The 20685-nt window shown below is 38.2% G+C and overlaps 2 protein-coding genes across 2 annotated transcripts in view; one reads left to right on the forward strand and one right to left on the reverse strand.

Moving 5' to 3' along the window:
- Nucleotides 1-11057, forward strand: part of LOC139942912 (uncharacterized) — a 52671-nt gene extending 41614 nt beyond the window's left edge. The window contains exons 18-19 of the mRNA XM_071939732.1: nt 4862-7063; nt 7786-11057. Coding sequence (XP_071795833.1) covers nt 4862-7063; nt 7786-7994 — 2411 coding nt within the window. The 3' untranslated portion in view covers nt 7995-11057. The remainder of the gene's footprint in view (nt 1-4861; nt 7064-7785) is intronic.
- LOC139943394 (uncharacterized) lies at nt 36-2941 on the reverse strand. Its single transcript, XM_071940205.1, has 5 exons — nt 2577-2941; nt 1840-1921; nt 1218-1288; nt 83-553; nt 36-44 (listed from the first exon to the last, which is right to left on the reverse strand). The coding sequence occupies exons 1-5, from the start codon at nt 2652-2654 to the stop codon at nt 36-38; spliced, it is 711 nt and encodes a 236-aa protein (XP_071796306.1). The 5' UTR covers nt 2655-2941.
- Nucleotides 11058-20685: the final 9628 nt, after the last annotated feature.

Here is a 20685-nt window from a genome sequence, read left to right on the forward strand (position 1 = left end):
TTCCCTCTCTAAGGACTTGGCAATTGTGTCTGTGATTACCAATACTGCGGATGTATAACAGAAGTTTCTTGCGGGCACTAACGTCGGTCTCCGATGCTATCTCTACAACTTCCCTCTCCTCTTTGTGACGCGACTGAAGATGACGAGGTAACTTGGCCTGAGGCTCATCACAGTAAAAGCAATAGTGTTTTTTGTCCCATTTCCTTTGTCTACCGACATTATCGGTCTGCATGACTGTTACGGCACACTTCTCACTCGAATCATTTGTTTCACATCCTACAGCTTCATTGCTTTGGTGAAGCTCGGCAGTTTCTAACATAGCTTGTGGGTCATCGTCATCGCAGGCACTGGTGTTGGGGTTGACACAACTTGAAGGATCAGACTGAAACATAGCTTGTGGGTCATCGTCATCCCAGGAACTGGTGTTGGGGTTGACAGACCTTGAAGGATCAGACTGAAAAATAGCTTGTGGGTCATCGTCATCCCTGCAATTGGTGTTGGGGTTGACACACCTTGAAGTATCAGACTGAAAACCTGATGTTTGATGGGCCAGCTAGCAAGGAAAAGATAAATGACATAATTAACACCACTGAGATATGATTAGGATTATGACACGAATTAAATATATACGGTTGAGTGGATCAGCGTGCCCTTAAATTGATAGTCAAATAATACATAAGCACTAAGCTAGTCAGAACTTAAAGGAACACGTTGCCTTGGATCGGTCGAGTTGGTCTATGAACAGCGTTTGAAACCGTTTCTTATGAAATGCATATGGTTAGAAAGATGTTTTACAAGTAGAATATAATGATCCACACAAGTATCACTCCAAATTGCACGGTTTTCATGTTACGTCGCGAACGAACACGGTCGGCCATTTATGGGAGTCCAAGTTTTGACTCCCATAAATGGCCGACCGTGTTTGTCGACGAGGTAAAACGAATACCACGCTTTTGTGAGCCATATTTGTGTTGATCATTGTACTCAATGTGGCACGGATTGGTTATTATCCAGCTTTTACTATAAAGCGAGCCGCTTGCCGTAAACAGCAAGTGTTTTTGCACTCTGTTACATTTAGAGAGGACATTTGTTTGCCTCAACACGTCAACCTTGGAAAAACGTCTCAATTGTACAGAACATATAATATTATGAAGACACATAGCATGTTATTCAATTAATGTCGATGGAATTAATACATGACATCATCATATACTCACCTGGTACTCAAATAAGGGGCGTGTGATGCCATCATCAGTGTAACGCACACAGTACTTGATTAGTGACTTCCCTGGAAAATGAGAGGCAAACGGTTGATTAATTTTCATTTCATTTGGTTGGGGGTTGGGGGAAACATACAACTTTGTGCCATCTTTAAAACGTGCTCTTCACGTAATGTGGATCACAATAAGGGTGTGGAACTGTCATTTCGTGTGTCCACAGTACAAAAGTAATGATACTTGTTTAAAGCCATTATACACTTTCGGTAAACAGTATTGTCCAAGTCCCACACTTCGTGTATCACAACGTATATCTAAAATAACAATCCTGTGGAAATTTAGGCTCAATCGAACATCGGAGTCGGGAGAAAATAACAAGAAAACCCACTCCTGTTTTCGTGCGTTTCGCCGTGTCATGACATGTGTTTATAACAAATCCGTAATTCTCGTTAACGAGAATTTATATAGTTTTACCGTTGTCTCAAAAAGTTAAGCATTTCATGGACTCATATTTCAAGAGAAGTCTTTCACCATTACCTTCTGTAAACCCTGTAAATTATTTGTAAATCTGTGAACTGTTCCTTTTTTTTATGTACCGAAAGGGTGCAATGGCTTTAAATACCTTTGGTTATGGAGGTGATTACAGCTGGATACCATGACGAGTTTGGAGGCCACAGTGCCATGACGCTGTCCCCTTCTTCATACTAGAAAGAAGACATAAAAATGATGTCACATATACGTTATTCATCGAACAAAAGTCGATCGGTTTAGTGGAACATGTCATAAGGGTCGCACTAAATACCGACAACTCACGACCCCTCACGACAACAATATTTCAGTGCACTTTCACAGAACATTTTAACATAAGTCAAACATTCAATATATGCACAAGAGTCATATGCACCCAAATCACTTTAAAACTGTGGAAACAATTGTATTTGTAACTGTAGAAAAGGTGTTTGTGACCCAGAATTTAGTAACGAACGGCAATATCCGCCATGTTGTCTTTCAACGCACTTGGACGATTCTATGATACCGCAGGGGTGATACAATATGCAACATGAGTATTTACTCTTGTGAAAAATGTCTTTCATGGAGTTTAAAACTATATTAGGTTTTAGTTTCCCCTTTTAACTCCGAATTCCAGAGTGGCGGCTTAGTTACTAACAAGAAAGAAACAACCATAAACATAAATTGGTCATGTCCTAAATCATTTAACTATGTGTTTGTTGACAAGTGTAAGGAATTGTTAACTGGTCAAACGACTGTATATAGGATAGTATAGTGATGTAGTCAGTACAGTAAGGATTTATTTAGGCCTACATCACATGGAAATTTATTTACACTCAGGTCACTCACCATTTCTTGTCTTCTCTCGAGAGCTGCCATGGGTCGAATGGTTGACTCTAGGGTCCTGGTGGATGCAATGCACTCCATGTTTATGATGCGTCCCCATGACAGCTGCAACCGGCCACGCTACCCGACTCAAATCGAATAAGCTAACCGTCATGCATAAATGAGTTCAGATTTAGAAATGGCCGCCTCTACTACCTACAAGAAGGATACTTCATATCAACAGAGGGCGATGTAACCATCCAAGAGTGCTAACCCACCGCTCCGGCAACAGAATTGTGTTAACTCACACATACTCCTCTCGTAAATGACGTAAACCGAGGATTAGTCCCAAAAGCTTAGATATCTCAGTGGCGTCCAAACTGGCTATAATGCTGCATTTATCACAATTTTTCAAAGCGAGGACGTCCTCGCTGTGCTAAAAGTCCTCGATTCGTGAGTGTGTATTCACACCGAAGAGCTCGGTTTGCAGCGATGACAAGTACCGATACGTCGACACTATGTGTGTTCCTGTGACGCGTATCCATGAGTATCGTATTTTGCATACACGTTCGTAACGGATACGGGAGTTCATACACGTCGTAGATAAACGGATACTGTTTTGCAAACTTTTACTTGTTTTTTTTTTCCCCAGAACAAAAACATTTTCAACGGAATAGCTTTCACATCGTGCTTGATATAGATATAATTTGTTAAGTCATTTGCAAACAAAACGACTAGAAAATGCAGTGTATAAAACACGGGGTCTCTAATCGGTCATGTATATGTCAGAAAAACACTCATGATGAATGCGAGCGCACTCAAGTGAAACATACCTATAGTTTGCGAAACAAAATTCAACACGTGGCTGATGTGAACGGATACGGTTCGCATATCCGTATCTTTAGTTTGCGAAACAAAATTAAACACAAGCTGACGTAGAAGGATACGGTTATCATATCCGTATCTGTATCTGTATCCGCACGCTTGCGAAACCTCTTAGTCGCGACTTTAACACTAAAACACACTAGTCGCCCCGGCCTACTTTTGCACAAGTAACTATAAAGCACGGTTATCCTGCGAATACTAATAACAATTTTAACTCAATGTTTTTGCAGTGAAAGTTCCACAGGAGTTGAGCACAATTAGTCACATGTAGTAAAACAAAAAATGTGCGAATCGTGACGCTCAATAACACATTCCCTGCTAAGCTGTTAAATACGCTTAGCGTATTAGCACAATTCCCTGATAACGTAAGCGCTGCAATTCTTTTCTGTAAAAAGCCATTGGCCCAGGACCAGACCAAATATAGCTTTTTCAACACAAAAAAAAAAAACAGCTAAACACAGTAAATACCATTCCTCATTTTGTACAAGTTGTAAATCCAGGTATTCTGCTCAATTTCTGCATTTTTAAAAAGCAAAATGTTTTGCCTAATATCAGCAACTCTATAACATTGAGCCACTCAACAACCAGAGAAACGTCAGCATAATAAAATATCTGCTGTTTTATTCCTGTCAAATAAGTTTTTGTTTGTCTTGGTCTAATTTCCGAAAGTAAAGCGAAATACTAGAATTAGTTAAGGCAAATTGCGCGAACAAGGTGACTTCACCCGTAAATGATTCCAAGCACCTCGGCAAGCAACATTTTAAGGACTACAATCCCGGCCATATGTAAACCAACATTTTCTAAAAGTGGATTCGTTAAGACAGGTTATGGTAACTACCACATCTATTTACTCCACAGGTGGGTTTTACCAGAGCAAAACTGGTCAGTATTCGAATGACGGTTTGAACTGTGAAGTATGAAAATATTCACTTAAAGGGAAGGTACACGTTTGGTAGTTACTCAAAACAAATATTAACTTAAAAACTGACTTGGTAACGAGCATTGGAGAGCTGTTGATAGTATAAAACATTATGGGAAATGACTCTCTGAAGTAACTTAGTTTTTGAGAAAGAGGTTATTTCTCACTAAAATAATGAAAGACTTCCAGCTAGAAGTCTTTTATTCTTATCTAAAAGCACACAAATTCGTCCAACAAGGGTGTTTTGACTTTCATCATTTCCTCGCAACTTCGATGACCAATTGAGCCCAAATTTTCACAGGCTTGTTATTGAATGGTTATGATGGGATACACCAAGTGATAAGACTGGTCTTTGACAACTACCAAACGTGTTCCTTCCCTTTAACAATCGCAACTTTTGGGTAAACTCATCGCGATCTTCAAATGTTCACATTCGCAAGAGTATTCGCCACAGTGTGAGAGCAGCATCAATGCTGTTCTAATGGCACATATGTTTACTCCACAGGTGGGTTTTACCAAAGCAAAACTGGTCAGTATTCGAATGGCGATTTCAACTGTGAAATATGCAATAAAGGAACGTACGTCTCGCCTGAAGCTTCACCTGGCACGAGAGCTACTGATTGCAAGGTGTGTCCAACAGGAACAGATAAAAGTACCGCTGCAGGGTTCCGGGCTTGTCCATGTGTGGACAACTATTACCGCACTGACCGGTTTGGCGAATGTCATCAGTGTCCCCACGAAGGGATCAACTGCTCCGGGGAATATCAACATCTTCGTCCGGGCTACTGGTGGACGTGGAACTGGACCTCACAAGAAGACCATATCTCGCAGGAAAACCACGATTCCTATATGAATTTTGTCAGCAATATAGGCATTATGAAAGACTCGTATGACAGAAGCACGCAGAAATTTAGCGGGAAGTTACCAAAGGTACACAAATGTCCACGCGACGACGTGTGTCCAAATGGTGGATTCGGTATCGACTCAACTTGCAGTGAAGGTTACAAGGGCTGGCTGTGTTCCGAATGTGCAAACAAGTATTATTCTTGGCTTGGTCATTGTTTGGAATGTCCAGAGTGGCCGTTATTTGCTGTAGAAGTCTTCTGCATCTTGCTTGTTGTCTGCCTCGTAGTCTGTTTCTTTGTGTGGGATGCGTATAGAAGGCATCGTCGGAATGAACGAAATATCGTGAGCGTCTTCTTAGCACGCGGGAAAATCGTAGTTGGTTTTTGCCAGGTCATGGGGGAAATATTTTCCGCTCTAGATGACATTCCTTGGCCAAAGAATTTGCAGACATTAGGATCAGTCTTTAAGACAATGGAGGTTAGCATAGTTGGTTGGTTGATTAGTCCTCGATGCTTTATTCCGGATTTCACCTACCACAATATTTACATTGAATTCTTGGTCGGTTTCAGCTTCATCATATTTGTTGTTCTGGTTGCTTTTTGTTACTATGTATTCAGAAAATGTTACATAAGAGACGCGCAAGGGTTGCCTGCGCACTGCAGAAATGATCTCAGTAAAAGTAAACAAAGATGTTTCCTTATTGTCGTCATTTTGCTCTTTCTGTCGTACCCAAGCGTATGCAGCGTTGTTATCACTCTGTTGCCGACTGGGTGTAAGCTGTTTTACATGGATGAGGATAAAGAACTCAACATCACCTTGCTGAGGTATGATTACGCAATAGACTGTGAGAGCACAGAACACAATGTTTACAACTATGCCGCCCAAACAGCTATGGTGTACGTTGTGGGTTTCCCGCTCGCATTGTTCATTCTTCTGTGGTATAGCAAAATAAAAACCACCAGTGGAGAAGATCAAGCATCCGTTTCGAGTCAGGATTCAGATCAAGTGTTGCCCGGTACCTCCAATGATGGGATAGAGGATACAGAAGCACCCGTGTCGAGTCAGAATTCGGGTCAAGTACCGTTTGTTGTCACCCATGATAGGACAGATGACTTTAATAACCTTGTCACAGAGTCAGATGCGACTGTATTTCATGACACCTCAGAGCCCGGTACCTCCAATGATGGGATAGAGGATACAGAAGCACCCGTGTCGAGTCAGAATTCGGGTCAAGTACCGTTTGTTGTCACCCATGATAGGACAGATGACTTTAATAACCTTGTCACAGAGTCAGATGCGACTGTATTTCATGACACCTCAGAGCCCGGTACCTCCAATGATGGGATAGAGGATACAGAAGCACCCGTGTCGAGTCAGAATTCGGGTCAAGTACCGTTTGTTGTCACCCATGATAGGACAGATGACTTTAATAACCTTGTCACAGAGTCAGATGCGACTGTATTTCATGACACCTCAGAGCCAGATGCGAAAATTAGCTGGCAGAGTTTTTTGTGTGAAAACTACAAAGCCGAGTTCTGGTACTGGGAGATCATTGAACTTACCCGTAAGATCCTGCAGACGCTCTTCATACTGCTGTTCGGACCCGAGGACCACTTCACACTCTTTGTGTCTGTCTTCTTGTCTGTCTTCTTCTTGCTCATCCACGCCTACCTGAAACCAATGAAGGATGCAATTGAACAGCGGCTTCAGTTGTGCTCACTTGGGATCATCTTCATAAACATGCTGGCGGCGTCCTTGCTCCTCATTCCAAATGACGATGGGCCACTTGCAGATGATAGAAAGGGAATTCTTTCAACTGCGTTAGTTCTTCTTAATCTCATCATTATTGTTTTCGTTGCAAGTAAGTAAACAATTGGGTTTATCACAACTGCACTTTTAATTTATTTCTAATGCATGTGTGTTGTTTTCTTGCATGAATATCAAATACAAAACACACAAACAAACCGGTGACATAACAGAAATCTTGCCATTAAACATATTTTGCAAGATGTTATTTTGGTTCGCACACGCCCTCATACGGTTACAACCAGATATATCGGTTACATTTAATACTAGCATGTTACTCCATCCCACACTTCACTCGTATGTTACAATGCCAATCTAAAACAAATCCATAAATAACTCACACACATTTTGAAACGGTTTCATCAACATTTTACGATGTAAGGAGTGTTTGTGTACCCATAAGTAAGATTGACGATGACTTGAAAAATAAGTGACCAAAAGGCGCTATGATATAGATTACAAGATCACTTATAATTGGCTACACGAGTCGCCAATTGATAAACATGATCTCTTGTCACTCCGATTTCACACACGGTTGTAAAGAAAAAACGACAATACGTCTGTTAAAGAGCCCCATTTTGACCAATTAAACTTCCTAAAGTCGCACACGCACACCCCGAAACATTGATTCTACAGAGAGTATATTGCCAAAAAGGGGGAATGGTTTGTGGGGGGGGGGGGGTGGCGCTGTGTACATAAACAAACTCAAACAAAATATGAAAAGGTTGCTTTTAAATTGTTCTACTATTGCACCATTCGTATGTTCTTGTATTTTAGTAAGCTCCGTCTGGACTGGCATCAAGACTCTTTCGAGACATGGATGCTTTGCTTGTATAAGAAATGCATCGGTGCAGATGTATAGAAGGTGCCGAAGACGCTGCACGAGAGAGCAAGATGGCGATCTGGACGACGAACACTTTCCACTTGTTGACGAACAGGATGAGCAGACCAATGAATACCAAGACGCTTCATCAGTGGTTCCATGAATAAGTAACTACTATTGGCCTGACAGTGTAGTTACAAGCTAAAATGAATATAATTGTAGACGCTGGGCTGCCGGACCAGTTTATTGGGTAGTGAATAACACTGTAGTATATTGCTATATTTAGTTAGTTGTTTCATAAGAAGGCTGATGCAAGATCTTAAACAAAAATCATAGCAACTTAAAATTGATGTTTTGTTCGAGGCTGATGATTTAATAGGGCAAGCCGTATTTTATATTAAAAAACAAGTTATGGATTACATTTTTTTTCAGACACTATGTATGGTACTGAGGGGCGTTTTAATATCTGTTTATACTTTGTAGTTGCCCTTTTTCGGCAATCTAAAGGTAAAACGGACATGCTTTCTTTCAAACTCAGAAGGCAAAACCTTCTATCATCGCTATAACGAAATGAAAACTATTTCAAACTCCCTTAACTCTTGACACGTAATTCATGTTATTCACAATATTTAAAATGTATACCCAATTCCATTTAAAAACACTGGACACTAATGGTAACTGTCAAGACCAGTCTTCCCACTTAGTGTACAAAATAACTCAACTGCACAAAATAACAAACTAGTGAAAATTTGAACTCAATTGGTCGTCGAAGTTGCGAGATATTATAATGGAAGAAAAACATTATTGTCACACGAAGTTGTGTGCTTTCGAATACTTGATTTCGGGACCTCAAAATCTAATTATGAGGTCTCAAAATCAAAGTCGTTTGAAATCTTGCCGAAACCTTAGTTTTGAAAAGGTAACGAAGCTCCATCAATGCACGCCTTCCTGTTTCATGAACCATAGACCTTGTCAGATGTTGATTCTCGAATAGAGTAACTGCAATTAAAGGAACATTACATAATTGGTTTTGCTAACAAAACATTTGCTGGCAGTGTAAGCAATCTATGTAATCACCATATTATACATAAACTGACAAACCTGTAGAAGTTTGATATCGATCAGCCTATTGGGTCACAATTAGACCGTGTGAGTTTGATGTAAATCTGTGAACTTCACGATTTTGTTTCGTACAAATTCTGTAACGTTCCTTTAAGCCAACATCTCTTTTGTAAATTAAGATCAAATGGAAATCATGTTGCACCCTGCTGCATCCGCATACCTTAAATCCATCTGGCTTTCATATTTATGTGTCGCTCCCCTGTTAGCTAAAATCACAGTTAAGTATAATTTTTTTTTCCCATTGTGCTTTTCAAGACAACTTATGAAACGGTTGCTTTCAGATTCGCTTTAACTGACAAAAGAACCGTTTTGGGGAGATGTACGGAACTGTCTATTTTTGGAACGCGCACGAATTATAATAATGATTTACTTGATATAACTGTTGAAGGTGTATTGCATTATGTGCTTTAAAAGAGCTGTGTATTACTGTTGTGAATATTTTGTCTAACATAGGTGTGAAACGGTTGCTATAGGATTCGATCTAACTGTTGAAACGGGGAAAAAAGACGTTTGGGTAACCCGTACCGAACTATGCATGTTTGGAACGCGCACGAATAAGAACAATGATTTACTTGATATAAACTGTTGAGGGTGTATTGTATATGCGTTTTAAAAGAGCTGTGTATTACTGTTAAGAATTGTATTAGTATGATTTTAAAGATACTAAGTTTTGTAAAATCGTTGAAAACGTATCTTTGCAGTATATTTTTGTTTGTAAAAAATGTACTTTCTTTAGATGGTATAATCTTGTTAAATGACTCTGAACACTTTTAGTATTGTCAATGACCAGTCGTCTCACTTTATGTATCTCAACATGGACAAAACAACAAACCTGTGATAATTTGAACTCAATTGGTTGTCGAAGTTGCGAGATAATAATGGAAAGAAAAAATAAGCTTGTCACACGAAATTGTGTGATTCTAGATGTTTGATTTCGGGACCTCAAAATCTAATTCTGAGGTCTCGAAATCAAATTCTTTGAAAATTACTTCTTTGTCGAAAACTTTGTTACTTCAGAGGGAGCCGTTTCTCATGTTTTTTTTTTACTATTAAAGGCAGTGGACGCTATTGGTTATTACTTAAAATAAATTTAGCATAAAACCCTTATTGGTAACGATAATAGGGAGAGGCTGATAGATACACTTTGCTTTCTTTACATGTTATATTGTGTTGACTGTTTCATTCTTTACGATAATTTGCATGCATTGTCAAAAGTCTACTTATATTGTGTATATGGTTGTTATGAATCGGTATGGAAACGAAGAGCTGTTCTTGTATGGACACGAACAGCTATTCCTGTTTGATAATTTTGTAAAAGGTATAAATTTAGTGGATTTATTCATTGAGACTTTGACCGACCGCCGAAAATGGTTTCGGTAGCATTATTTGTGGTTAAATGCTTATCTGAAAAAGGGGGAAAAAACAACAGCTTGATTGAAAGCGATTCTAGACAAGTTCAGAATACTCGCACCTCAACCATAGACCTTTCCAAACTACAGAGCCAGTTCCCGGTAAATAACGTTCTGGGAAAATCCCTGGAGTGTTTTCCCTAACCACCACCCCAGCAACCATTCTCATTATCCAAACTTGGTAACTGAAGGGAGAACTATTTCATGGACTTTTTACACTTATAATCAAACCCCAGGAAATGTGGTAAACATGTTAGCCCATGCGAAGGTTAGGGTAAGTTAAACCCGCTTTTGTTCTCACCAGCTGTTTTCCCCGAAATAAAAAGTTACACCGGGGTTAACCCCCTTTACCCTACCCCTGTGCAGGGTTAATTATTTTCCGGGAAAAAAGTAATATCTGATATTTCATTTGTAATGTGAAAAGATCGACCAAAATTGCCCGCTTATTTCCCGGGGAATAACTATAGTGTGAAAAGGGCTGATGAAAGCAAAACACATACCGGATACAACTTCAGAAACGCACCATCCACTCATAGTCTTAAGGTATCGGAGGCAGCGTTGTAATAATTGTGGTGGTTTTAATTTGAAGTGTTGTTTTGTATTAGTTATTTTGTTTAACTAAGTTTTGTAAAGGTTATTATGTAATGCAGAATAACTGAAATAAAAACAGTACAATTCATTTCATTTTTTATAAACCTAAACATTGTTTAGTAATTTATTGTTTTTATTTCTGTGGGGTCTTCTTTTCGGTTTCATAAAACAAAATTGACTCGTTTAAATGTCATACAATAACTACCTGTGTCGGTTAAATGTTATCACTGCCTTTGCGTTTTATTTAAAGCTACAAAAGCAAGCACAACGTTGTTTTACAAAATTGTTTCGTTCTTATTTCCGTAGGTTTTGATTTATACAAAGTATGACGACCCACAAAACCGAAATCTTTATTTAATACACAATATAACCAATTTATCGTTTATGTAATGGTCATCGGTAGAAACATCAACTCTTTTTTATTAAACTACGCCCCTATCTATATGTTCATCACACTGATCTTGCAAGTGATTGAGATGTTACCCGTAAAAGTCAAACACTCCACTCTCCGGGATTTTAGACAGTGAAGTTCATGCTGTCCAAAACGGGCGGATAGTGATTTGTCAATTAATCCAACATTATGTTGGCAGGATAACAAGTTTCTGTATGCAGTTTCTTAATCATGAGACATTCATTTATTCAAGCTATGCTTCTTGTTTTCAAGTTTAAGTTAGACAACCCCCGTTATATATTTGGCACTTATCTGGGACACTAGGTGGTAGCAGACTACCAGCTAGCCTGAACATCTGACGTCACACTTCGAGGCTCGTGAATAACGCCAGAGACATCAGTTATTTCACATACAGATACGCAGTCAAATTAAATTGCGGACTTGACAGCAGTGACTGTTTGGGCATTTTGTTTTTATGTCACTGCACATTTATGATATCATTGTTTCCAATGGAATCACTGGATCTAGCGGCAGGGACCTGTTTTTATCATTGTGGCCCAGTCTAACTACCAGCAGGCAATGGGGGACTTTTTGGACGCTTGGTGGACAGCAGTGACTGTTTGGGCATTTTGTTTTTATGTCACTGCACATTTATGATATCATTGTTTCCAATGGAATCACTGGATCTAGCGGCAGGGACCTGTTTTTATCATTGTGGCCCAGTCTAACTACCAGCAGGCAATGGGGGACTTTTTGGACGCTTGGTGGCAGCAGACTTACCAGGCAAAATCCATTGTTCTTGGTTGTTTGCGCATGCTTAGAACTACGTCAACAATGAAAAGTCTGCTGCTACCTTGCGCCTCAAACACTGGGACTATTTACCACTCGTTCACGGCAGTGCAAGAACCTTTTCCGAGTGTTTAATGTGAACGATGTAAATTTTACCATTTTCTGTCCGATTAACATGCAAAGGCCTACAACAAAAACCCATGATTTTTGTTGATTTTTATTGATTGAACATCAAGTACAATGCTATTTGTTTTTCGTTGCTACGATGTGCGTGTGTTACATTGTTATTATCACACGCGCGGCCGAGTTAGATGTGGGACGCAGACGCACTATTTTGTTCATATTCCACTCGCGCTTGTGTGAGAATAATTTCGTCGAACGAGCCTGTAAATCGACATCCTTTTTTATTCAGGGGTTTGAAGAAATACACTGTATGTTATAATGGTACAGTGTGGGAACGAAACGCGATAATGCTTCGAATGACGTCACCCACATCGCAGGCTTCCGATAATTTAAGATCACTCTTTGTCGCCGTAATTGTTTCCTTTCGGGATTCGGTGCATGATTTTCGCCAAGCAACAGCAAGTAATGAATTTTCTGTATTTTATTTCATACCTACATAAACAAAATTGCGTGGTCCAAAAGTGAGGGTTACGGTTTTGAACAATTCTAGCGATCATCCCATGGTCTAAAAGTATCCCATTGTTTAAGGAAATGTGAACAGATGGGTTGCAATACGCGTCATTGACCGCCTTTCTTAAACAATTGAAAAGTGCGCGAGTGTGTGCGCTGCGCGTGACTCTCAGCCAATGGTGGCTCTTCACATCAAGCATCGCGGCGATGACGCCTGTTCGATCAAAATGACGTAAACATTGGACATTTCCATTGTGAGTGTGCTGCCACATTATTGTTCAAAAGCATTCCATTGTCCAAAAGTACTTAAAATGGATTAAATTGTTATTGGTTTATAAACGATAAGCAGAGTAAAATCCTTCACCGTTGAGCAATTTTAGGCAAGAAAGGGGTACAACCTGCAACGTTTAGGTATGACACCATATTTTTTATTAGCGTCCTCTTTCTACAACAAAACATAACAATAGTTCAAGTACTATAATGTTATAACCTTTCATGACATAATGTTATTACATTTCACTGACATGCTCTGTGTCTTAAGTAACCCATGTAATGGAAAACCTTTATTGGGCACCAAATTATTCTTTAAGGTTTCTGAACAATTTATAATTCGCGGGCAGTTCTGTCAAACTTAGTCTTAGAGCTAAATCTCAGCGGAAAACAACAAATTTACACAAAGTCAGTGAAACACGATTGTTTGGCCTGCTTAACAATCGGTACCTGATACCGAAGTTAAGCAATCGAGAGGTAAGGGAGGGCATCATTATCAAACACGCTGTAATGCCTTGTTGTGTAGCGAGGTACAACAAAGTTACAATAATGTATTGCCGATCTAGGTTTTTGGAATGGAAATCCTGTAATTCATGAATACTCAATAGGCAATAGGTAAAGAAGGAGAAACTGAGACTCATTAAAATTTACTGAGCTATTGTTATAGGATTAAGGGATTATCGGATTACAACCGTGAACCTCTGATTGCATTTTGTTAGATTGTCCAAGATAAGCGGGGATTAAGGTCATCTAGACTGGTCCCTTTGTGCCTCCCCCTTTAACTGGTGAGCTTGTGTAGGTCATGAATATGCCAGTGAAAGAAAACAAAACTATAACGGTTGAGGTTTGTCTGAAACATTTTTGTTCAGTCAGTCATCTTTTGTTCTTCCTTTTAAGGTGAACTTTATCCTTCATAAATGATAAAATGCACAGTTTAGTAACGAGTTTTGGTGACTTAGGGGGAAATTATAAAACATGTATACAAATGTGTGATGAACCCCAGCAAATGCGCGTGGACAATAGCTGAATTTAAATTACAACACTATACTAGGCGCGCCAAGACATACTGTACGTACATTTCCACAACAAATCAATAGACTGTGTAAGTCGACCTCGATACAATCTGGACTTCCTGAAACGTTTAAAAGCAGCTTTACAGCGTGTGTTATTAACGTTTTGTGCACTTGTATGGTGATGTAATATTAAATTTCAATCAATGAATCGCGTAAAAAAGAAAAAAAAAAATAATAATAATAATAATTATAGTAATAGTAATAAGAAAAAATAAAAATAAAAATAAATAAATAAATGTTTGGTTCTAAGTTTTAAAGTATTAAGTCCACAACATGTGTTAGGGTCTTTAAACACAGTGAAAACCAACGCGGTGCAACGGTTCTTTTCAGAACCATCACAACTCATTTAAAGATTATCGTTACATGTTGTTACCGCAAACCTTTTAATAAAAACAAAGGTAATGATAAATCTGTCATCGTTGGACTTACACGGTATATTATTAGTTACTACAAACAAGTTTACTTGACGATGCAAACCACAATCGAGGAACAAAATGTAAGATTTTAAAAGTGGCAAGGATAAGTGTTTGTTTTTGATAACTCAACAACGTAGCAGTTTGACCCCTTTTTGATTGGTAAGTGTTACCGTTATTCTTAATCATTTTAAAGCCCTATTTATCGAGGCATTATGTGATGGCCTGAAACCTTTTTGTATCGACAAAGATTCGAACCCACAAACCGATTATCTTTGCCACTTTACTTTGATTCCAGTGCAATAAAAACATTCAATTAAAACATGCAATTGAAGTAAAATATAAGTCAGACATTCTTAAATCAGAAACCATTCGCAAAGCTCGAAATCTTAACTATCATTCTCAATAAAAGTTATATGCTTTTTGAAATTTGTGTTTTCTATATTTTTTTTTTTTTTTTCAATTTCATTATTTGTTTATTCATAACAAAAAAACAGCAAAATTATAAGTCGTCCAATTCGTTCTCCTGGTCGTAAGCGTTTTTTTTTTTTTTTTTTTTTTAACCGCAAGATAATTCTAGCATTTCAAAATGATTTCAATTTATTACCATTAATACATACATCGTTAAACATTACATAATAACTCAACAAATGTTGAAAGGTTTAAAAGTTATTATGACTGATTATATAAGGTTACCTAGATAAAGATTATTGATTTCTTATTTGATTGTGAATTGTTCAGAATTCAAAACTTTAACAAACCGTCTTTGATAGTGTAAAAGAGCTGCTTGGTCACCATATGTATATGAACTCCGTTGCTTACCATAGCGAACTATAAAACAAGTACCAGTTGCTGCTCCATACCATCGTTTGCCTTTACCTTTTGACAGTCAGTGTTCAGAAATAAATGTCAATTATGATATTTTCGTTGTTCAAAAAATATCTGTCTGGTACCATTTTAGCTTGTTAGTCTAGTTTATCATGTTTTGTTTCACTAAAACCAAGAGCCTCTGTATTTTTTTTTTTTAACTGGCAGTAGGATAGCACAATAATTATGATCTACTTCTTATTTAAAATTTAGTTGAATGATTTTTAACAGGTTGCTGTAACCTATATTAAAAGATTAAACAATAAAATTGTGTTCATGTTTTTGTCTCGTCTTGCATAACACAACACCGAACACTGGTTGTTCTGTTTACAATTTCCATATGTTTTACGGATCACTTGTTTTATCCCCTAAACTAGTTCAGCTCCCTGTAGACATACATCATTATTCTGTCACTTATAATTCACTAACTAAAGTCAAACACTCACAACGGTTTTCTCTCATTTGTGACCATACATACCAAGCGTTTAGAATTTGAACCAACACCACATTGCCTTAGCTACTAACTTTGTTAACTAATTTACGCCAAGTAATACTAATATTTTTTATTTTATATTTAGGAGCTTTATAAAACAAAATTAAATTACAACACTTTTAATCATAAACCATTCTTATAACATTTTTTCCAGCAGTTTGGTAACAAGTAATTGTTCTTTAAAGGCTTTTTGTCACGTTTTATCTCTTGAAAAATATGAAACTGTTTATTCTTCTACTCAATCGCAGCTCACATGTATTTTTTTTTTTTTTTTACTTTTTTTTTAAAACCTTGTCATAAAAATGGTTCCTGATAATACAATTTTACCAATAATTTATCATAACAATTAACACCAATATAAAACTACCTTAACACACAAACATTGATATGTGTCAGAAGTTATTTAATCAAGCTCGAATGTGATACTGGAGATTGGAGATTTTTTGATAAAAGTATTCCCACCTATGTCAAAGCACAGGTACCACTTATCTGTTCATTTATCATTTATTTTAGCAGTTTGTTTTCGCCATGATATTTTTGTCAATGTTTCTGTTAACATTGCCAGAACTAATCTTTCCTTGTCCAGTGCCTTATGCTACTCTCACACTTGGGCGAATATCTTGCGAATATGAATGTTTCGCACGCTTTTCCAACAGTACCAAATGCTTACGCAATTCGATGGCGAATTACCGTCTTCCCAACATTCGCTGAATGTACGGAAGCGCTTCGCATTGCCCCTCTCACAGAGTGGCGAATGTTCTTGCGAACATGAACATTTGAATTTTGTGTTGAATTCGTCCAAAATGGCGGTTGGATAGTAAATAATTTCATCTCGGTCTCAACCCTCGATCGTCCTCGGTCGGCCCTCTCTTTACCAATATCTTACGAATATATTACCAATGCTTACCAATGTTTGCCAATGCCTTTACCAATGTTGCCAACGCTTACGCATGCATTACCAACGTGGGCAATGCTTACGAAAATCACGCCGAATGACCGTCTTCGCAACATTCGCTGAAATTTACAAACCGGTTTGTAAATTGAGCGATCTTTGTAAGAAGGTGGGGAATAATTAGTGAACTTTCCGAATTTGTTACCAACGCTTACGAAGACACTGCGGATGTTGCGAAGTTTGAGCAATTGTCAATTATGTCCTTCCGATAGCATTTTCGATAGCATATTCGCCGTGTGAGAGCAGCATTTATTGACCGATCTTCGTAAGGAGGTGGAGAATGACTTGTGAACGTAGTGAATTTGTGGAGATGTTGTGAGTTTTTAGCAATTGTTAAATATTTCCCTTCGTAAGCACATTCGCTAGCATATTCTCCCTAGTGTGAGAGTAGTTTTGTGGCGATGTTGTGAAGTTTAAGCGATTGTTAAATATTTCCCTAGTGTGAGAGTAGCGTTAGCATTAGTGTTACGCACGGGCCATCTTAGCAGTAGTGTTACGCACGGGCCATCTTAGCATTAGTGTTACGCACAGGCCATCTTAGCATTAGTGTTACGCACGGGCCATCTTAGCATTAGTGTTACGCACGGGCCATCTTAGCATCAGTGTTACGCACGGGCCATCTTAGCATTAGTGTTACGCACGGGCCATCTTAGCATTAGTGTTACGCACGGGCCATCTTAGCATTAGTGTTACGCACGGGCCATCTTAGCATTAGTGTTACGCACGGGCCATCTTAGCATTAGTGTTACGCACGGGCCATCTTACACTGCAAAAACGTTGGTTAAATCATTTGTTGGGCAAAGTAACTTCAACAATTATTGGTCGATAATTGGCCAACAAAACAAATAATTGGTCTTGTTGGGCAAAAATTTTGTTTGCCCATTCTTTGTTTAAAAAGCGGAACAAAAGTTGGGCAAGTGTTGGGAAAATATTTCGTAATCTGAATTCATCATAACTGTTGGTTACACTTTTGCTTATTTATTGGGCAACTTTTTGGTAATCTTGATTGTTGGTTAAAATTATGCACTTCAGTTGGTCAAAATCGTCCGATCATGCGCACTACGATTAAAGAGTTGCCAAAAAGTAGGGCATTAAACAGTAGAACAAAGATATTTTCCAACATGGCGAGTGGAGGAGTGGCTGTGACAAGCGGGGTTGTCCAGTGGATACAGATCCAATTTGAAGGTGAGTTTTTAACTAAATATGAAGTTGTGTTTTCTATTCAGTCGCACATATAGTCGTGACAATTGCAGAGCGAGCAACACATTGACACTACTGCGATAGTTTCAGTTTTATCATGCCATTATGTGCAACGACGGTTGTGGCATGTATGCGTGGTTGTGTTGCTTTGTGTATGAAATACATGCATGGAACTATCACTGCATTGCTTGCGCTGCAACTGTCACGACTGTGTACAACAACTGAACAGGAAACGAACTGTATTTAGTTAAAAACTAACCTTCCAAAGCATCTACAAACCACTGAGCACCCTCACGATTTTGAGAGAGATGCCAAGGTCACAACTCACCACCGTTTGCCATCGTGGAAAATATATTTTATATGCCTGGTTGTATGACGTATCACAGGAGAAACTGTAAATCAAAGGGTTAAATACATTAACCATTTGTTGGATAACACCGAAAATGGTTAAACATATTAACTAGATCATGAATAAAATCATCGCCCAATAAGTGGGTATTGATAATTATTAAATACCCAGAAAATGGGTAAACAAAAAATTACCCAACTGTTGGTTACCAAATTATACCCAACTATTGATGATGAAATATTACCCAATTATTTGGCAATCAGAGCGCCCAACTTTGATGGGTAATACTTTGCCCAAAAGTTGGAGGAGTTCACTATTCGCCCTTAAATGGGTAAAAAGTTGGGCATTTTTTTACCCAATTTTTTTACAGTGTAGCATTAGTGTTACGCACGGGCCATCTTAGCATTAGTGTTACGTACGGGCCATCTTAGCATTAGTGTTACGCACGGGCCCATGACACACAAAGCAATACAGTTAAATACAATAAAATTAAATTAAATACAATACTTTAAATAAGATACCATTCTTAAAACATAGTTTTTTTGTCTCCACAGTTTAGTAAAACGTATTGTTTCTTTTAAGGCCTTTGTGCCACGTTTTTCTGTTGAAAAATATGTTACTTTAATTATTATTCTGCTCAGTCGCAGCTTACATGTAATAACTTTTAAAAACTATTTTTTGTTTAAACCTAGCTTTAAAAAAGGTTTCCGAGATGAAATTTTTACCAGTTTTATCGTAACAATTAACACCAATAGTCTTAAAACACAGATATTAATACGACTGGTGCAGATATTAATTAAATAATAATTAATTAATTAAATAAGTTACAATTGAGTGAAAACCGAATGTGACATAAGTTCTTGAATCAAGCTGGAATGTGATACTGGACAGTTTTGGTAAAGGTGTTCCCAGTATGTTAAAGCACAAGTACCACTTCTCTGCTCGTTTATTATTTTAGCAGTCGTTTTTGAAGGTTTCTGTTCACATTGCAAAAACAATTTGTTTTCCCTGTCCAGGCTAAACTTGTTGTCTAGTGTCATACAAGGCAATACAGTCAACCAGTTCCAAGCAAAATCCACAAAGAAAAGCCATTCACAATTCATTGTTCACATATTATTTTTCTTGTATTAAAGGCACCTGGAAATATGATTTTGTTCTTTTTTAAACATAAGAGTATATGTTTATTAACAATAAAACAATTTGTTGAGTAATTGTTTGTCACGATTTATATGTTAAAAAAAATAATAAGTGACTGTGGGTTGACTCCGCCTACCCCCTTTGTGACGTAGGAAAAGGAAGACTTTGCCTCGATCAAACATAGACCCCCCTCGATGCATAGATAAACACACGTGCAAAAGTACCTGTAATTCTAAGACGTGACTGAGTTTGTACGCTGCGAAAAAGTTTGTTTTTTCTTGCATTTTTCCGGCAATGTCGACAAGGTGTATTGCTGCTGGATGCAGCAAAACAACTAAAGATGGGGTCAGTATTCATGTGTTTCCTGCAGATCCCAAGTATAGGCGGTTGTGGGCTGCGAAAGTCAGATTAACTAGAGCAAAGTAGTCCGGTCCGACGTCTTTTTCAGCGCTGCAGCGAACCCTTAGAGCCGTCGTGCTTTGAATCCTGGACCCACATCTTACAACCCATTTGGTCACTAAAAAGTCGCATAGTTAAATAAAAATAGCAGCAATAGCTTTTGTACAAACCACTAGGCGTTCAACATGTTCAAGTTTCAATGTACGTATGTGTGTAAAATCGTGTCTAAATTTGTTTTGATGTGCCAAGACGTAATGTACGGGGGCCCGACTACAAATTTTCTCTCCAAACATCGCGCCTTGAAGTACGTCACCAACAGCGCCCTCTCGGGTCGGGGCCTACTCGTAAATTTGTAAATACAATCAAAACTAATATTTTTAAACCTTAGTTAATTTTTTATTTACATTCCTCTCATAAAAACACATATATTAGTGACAAAAGCTTTATTTAAAAAAAAATACCACTTCCAGGTGACTTTAAAAAGTACTCATGCGCCACCAAAGTAGTGCTGTTACATTCACAGCAGTTGGTGTGCCTCCCTGTAAAAGTTGCCTCGTGTGACAAGGCCCGTACACTATTTATAACGGAATAACCTTAACCCGCACGAGAATTAGGCATGTGGACACAATGTCATAATATTCCTTCAATGTTGTTATGGTATGTTGGGGAGATGTTGATCACCGCAGAGCGCATGACCTGTTTTAAGAATGTTTTAGTTTTACTGTAAAACAAAAAAAACAAAAAAAAACAGGGCAACTCTTTCATT

This window comes from Asterias amurensis, chromosome 10, assembly GCF_032118995.1.
Source record: "Asterias amurensis chromosome 10, ASM3211899v1".
NCBI classification, from domain to species: Eukaryota; Metazoa; Echinodermata; class Asteroidea; order Forcipulatida; family Asteriidae; genus Asterias; species Asterias amurensis.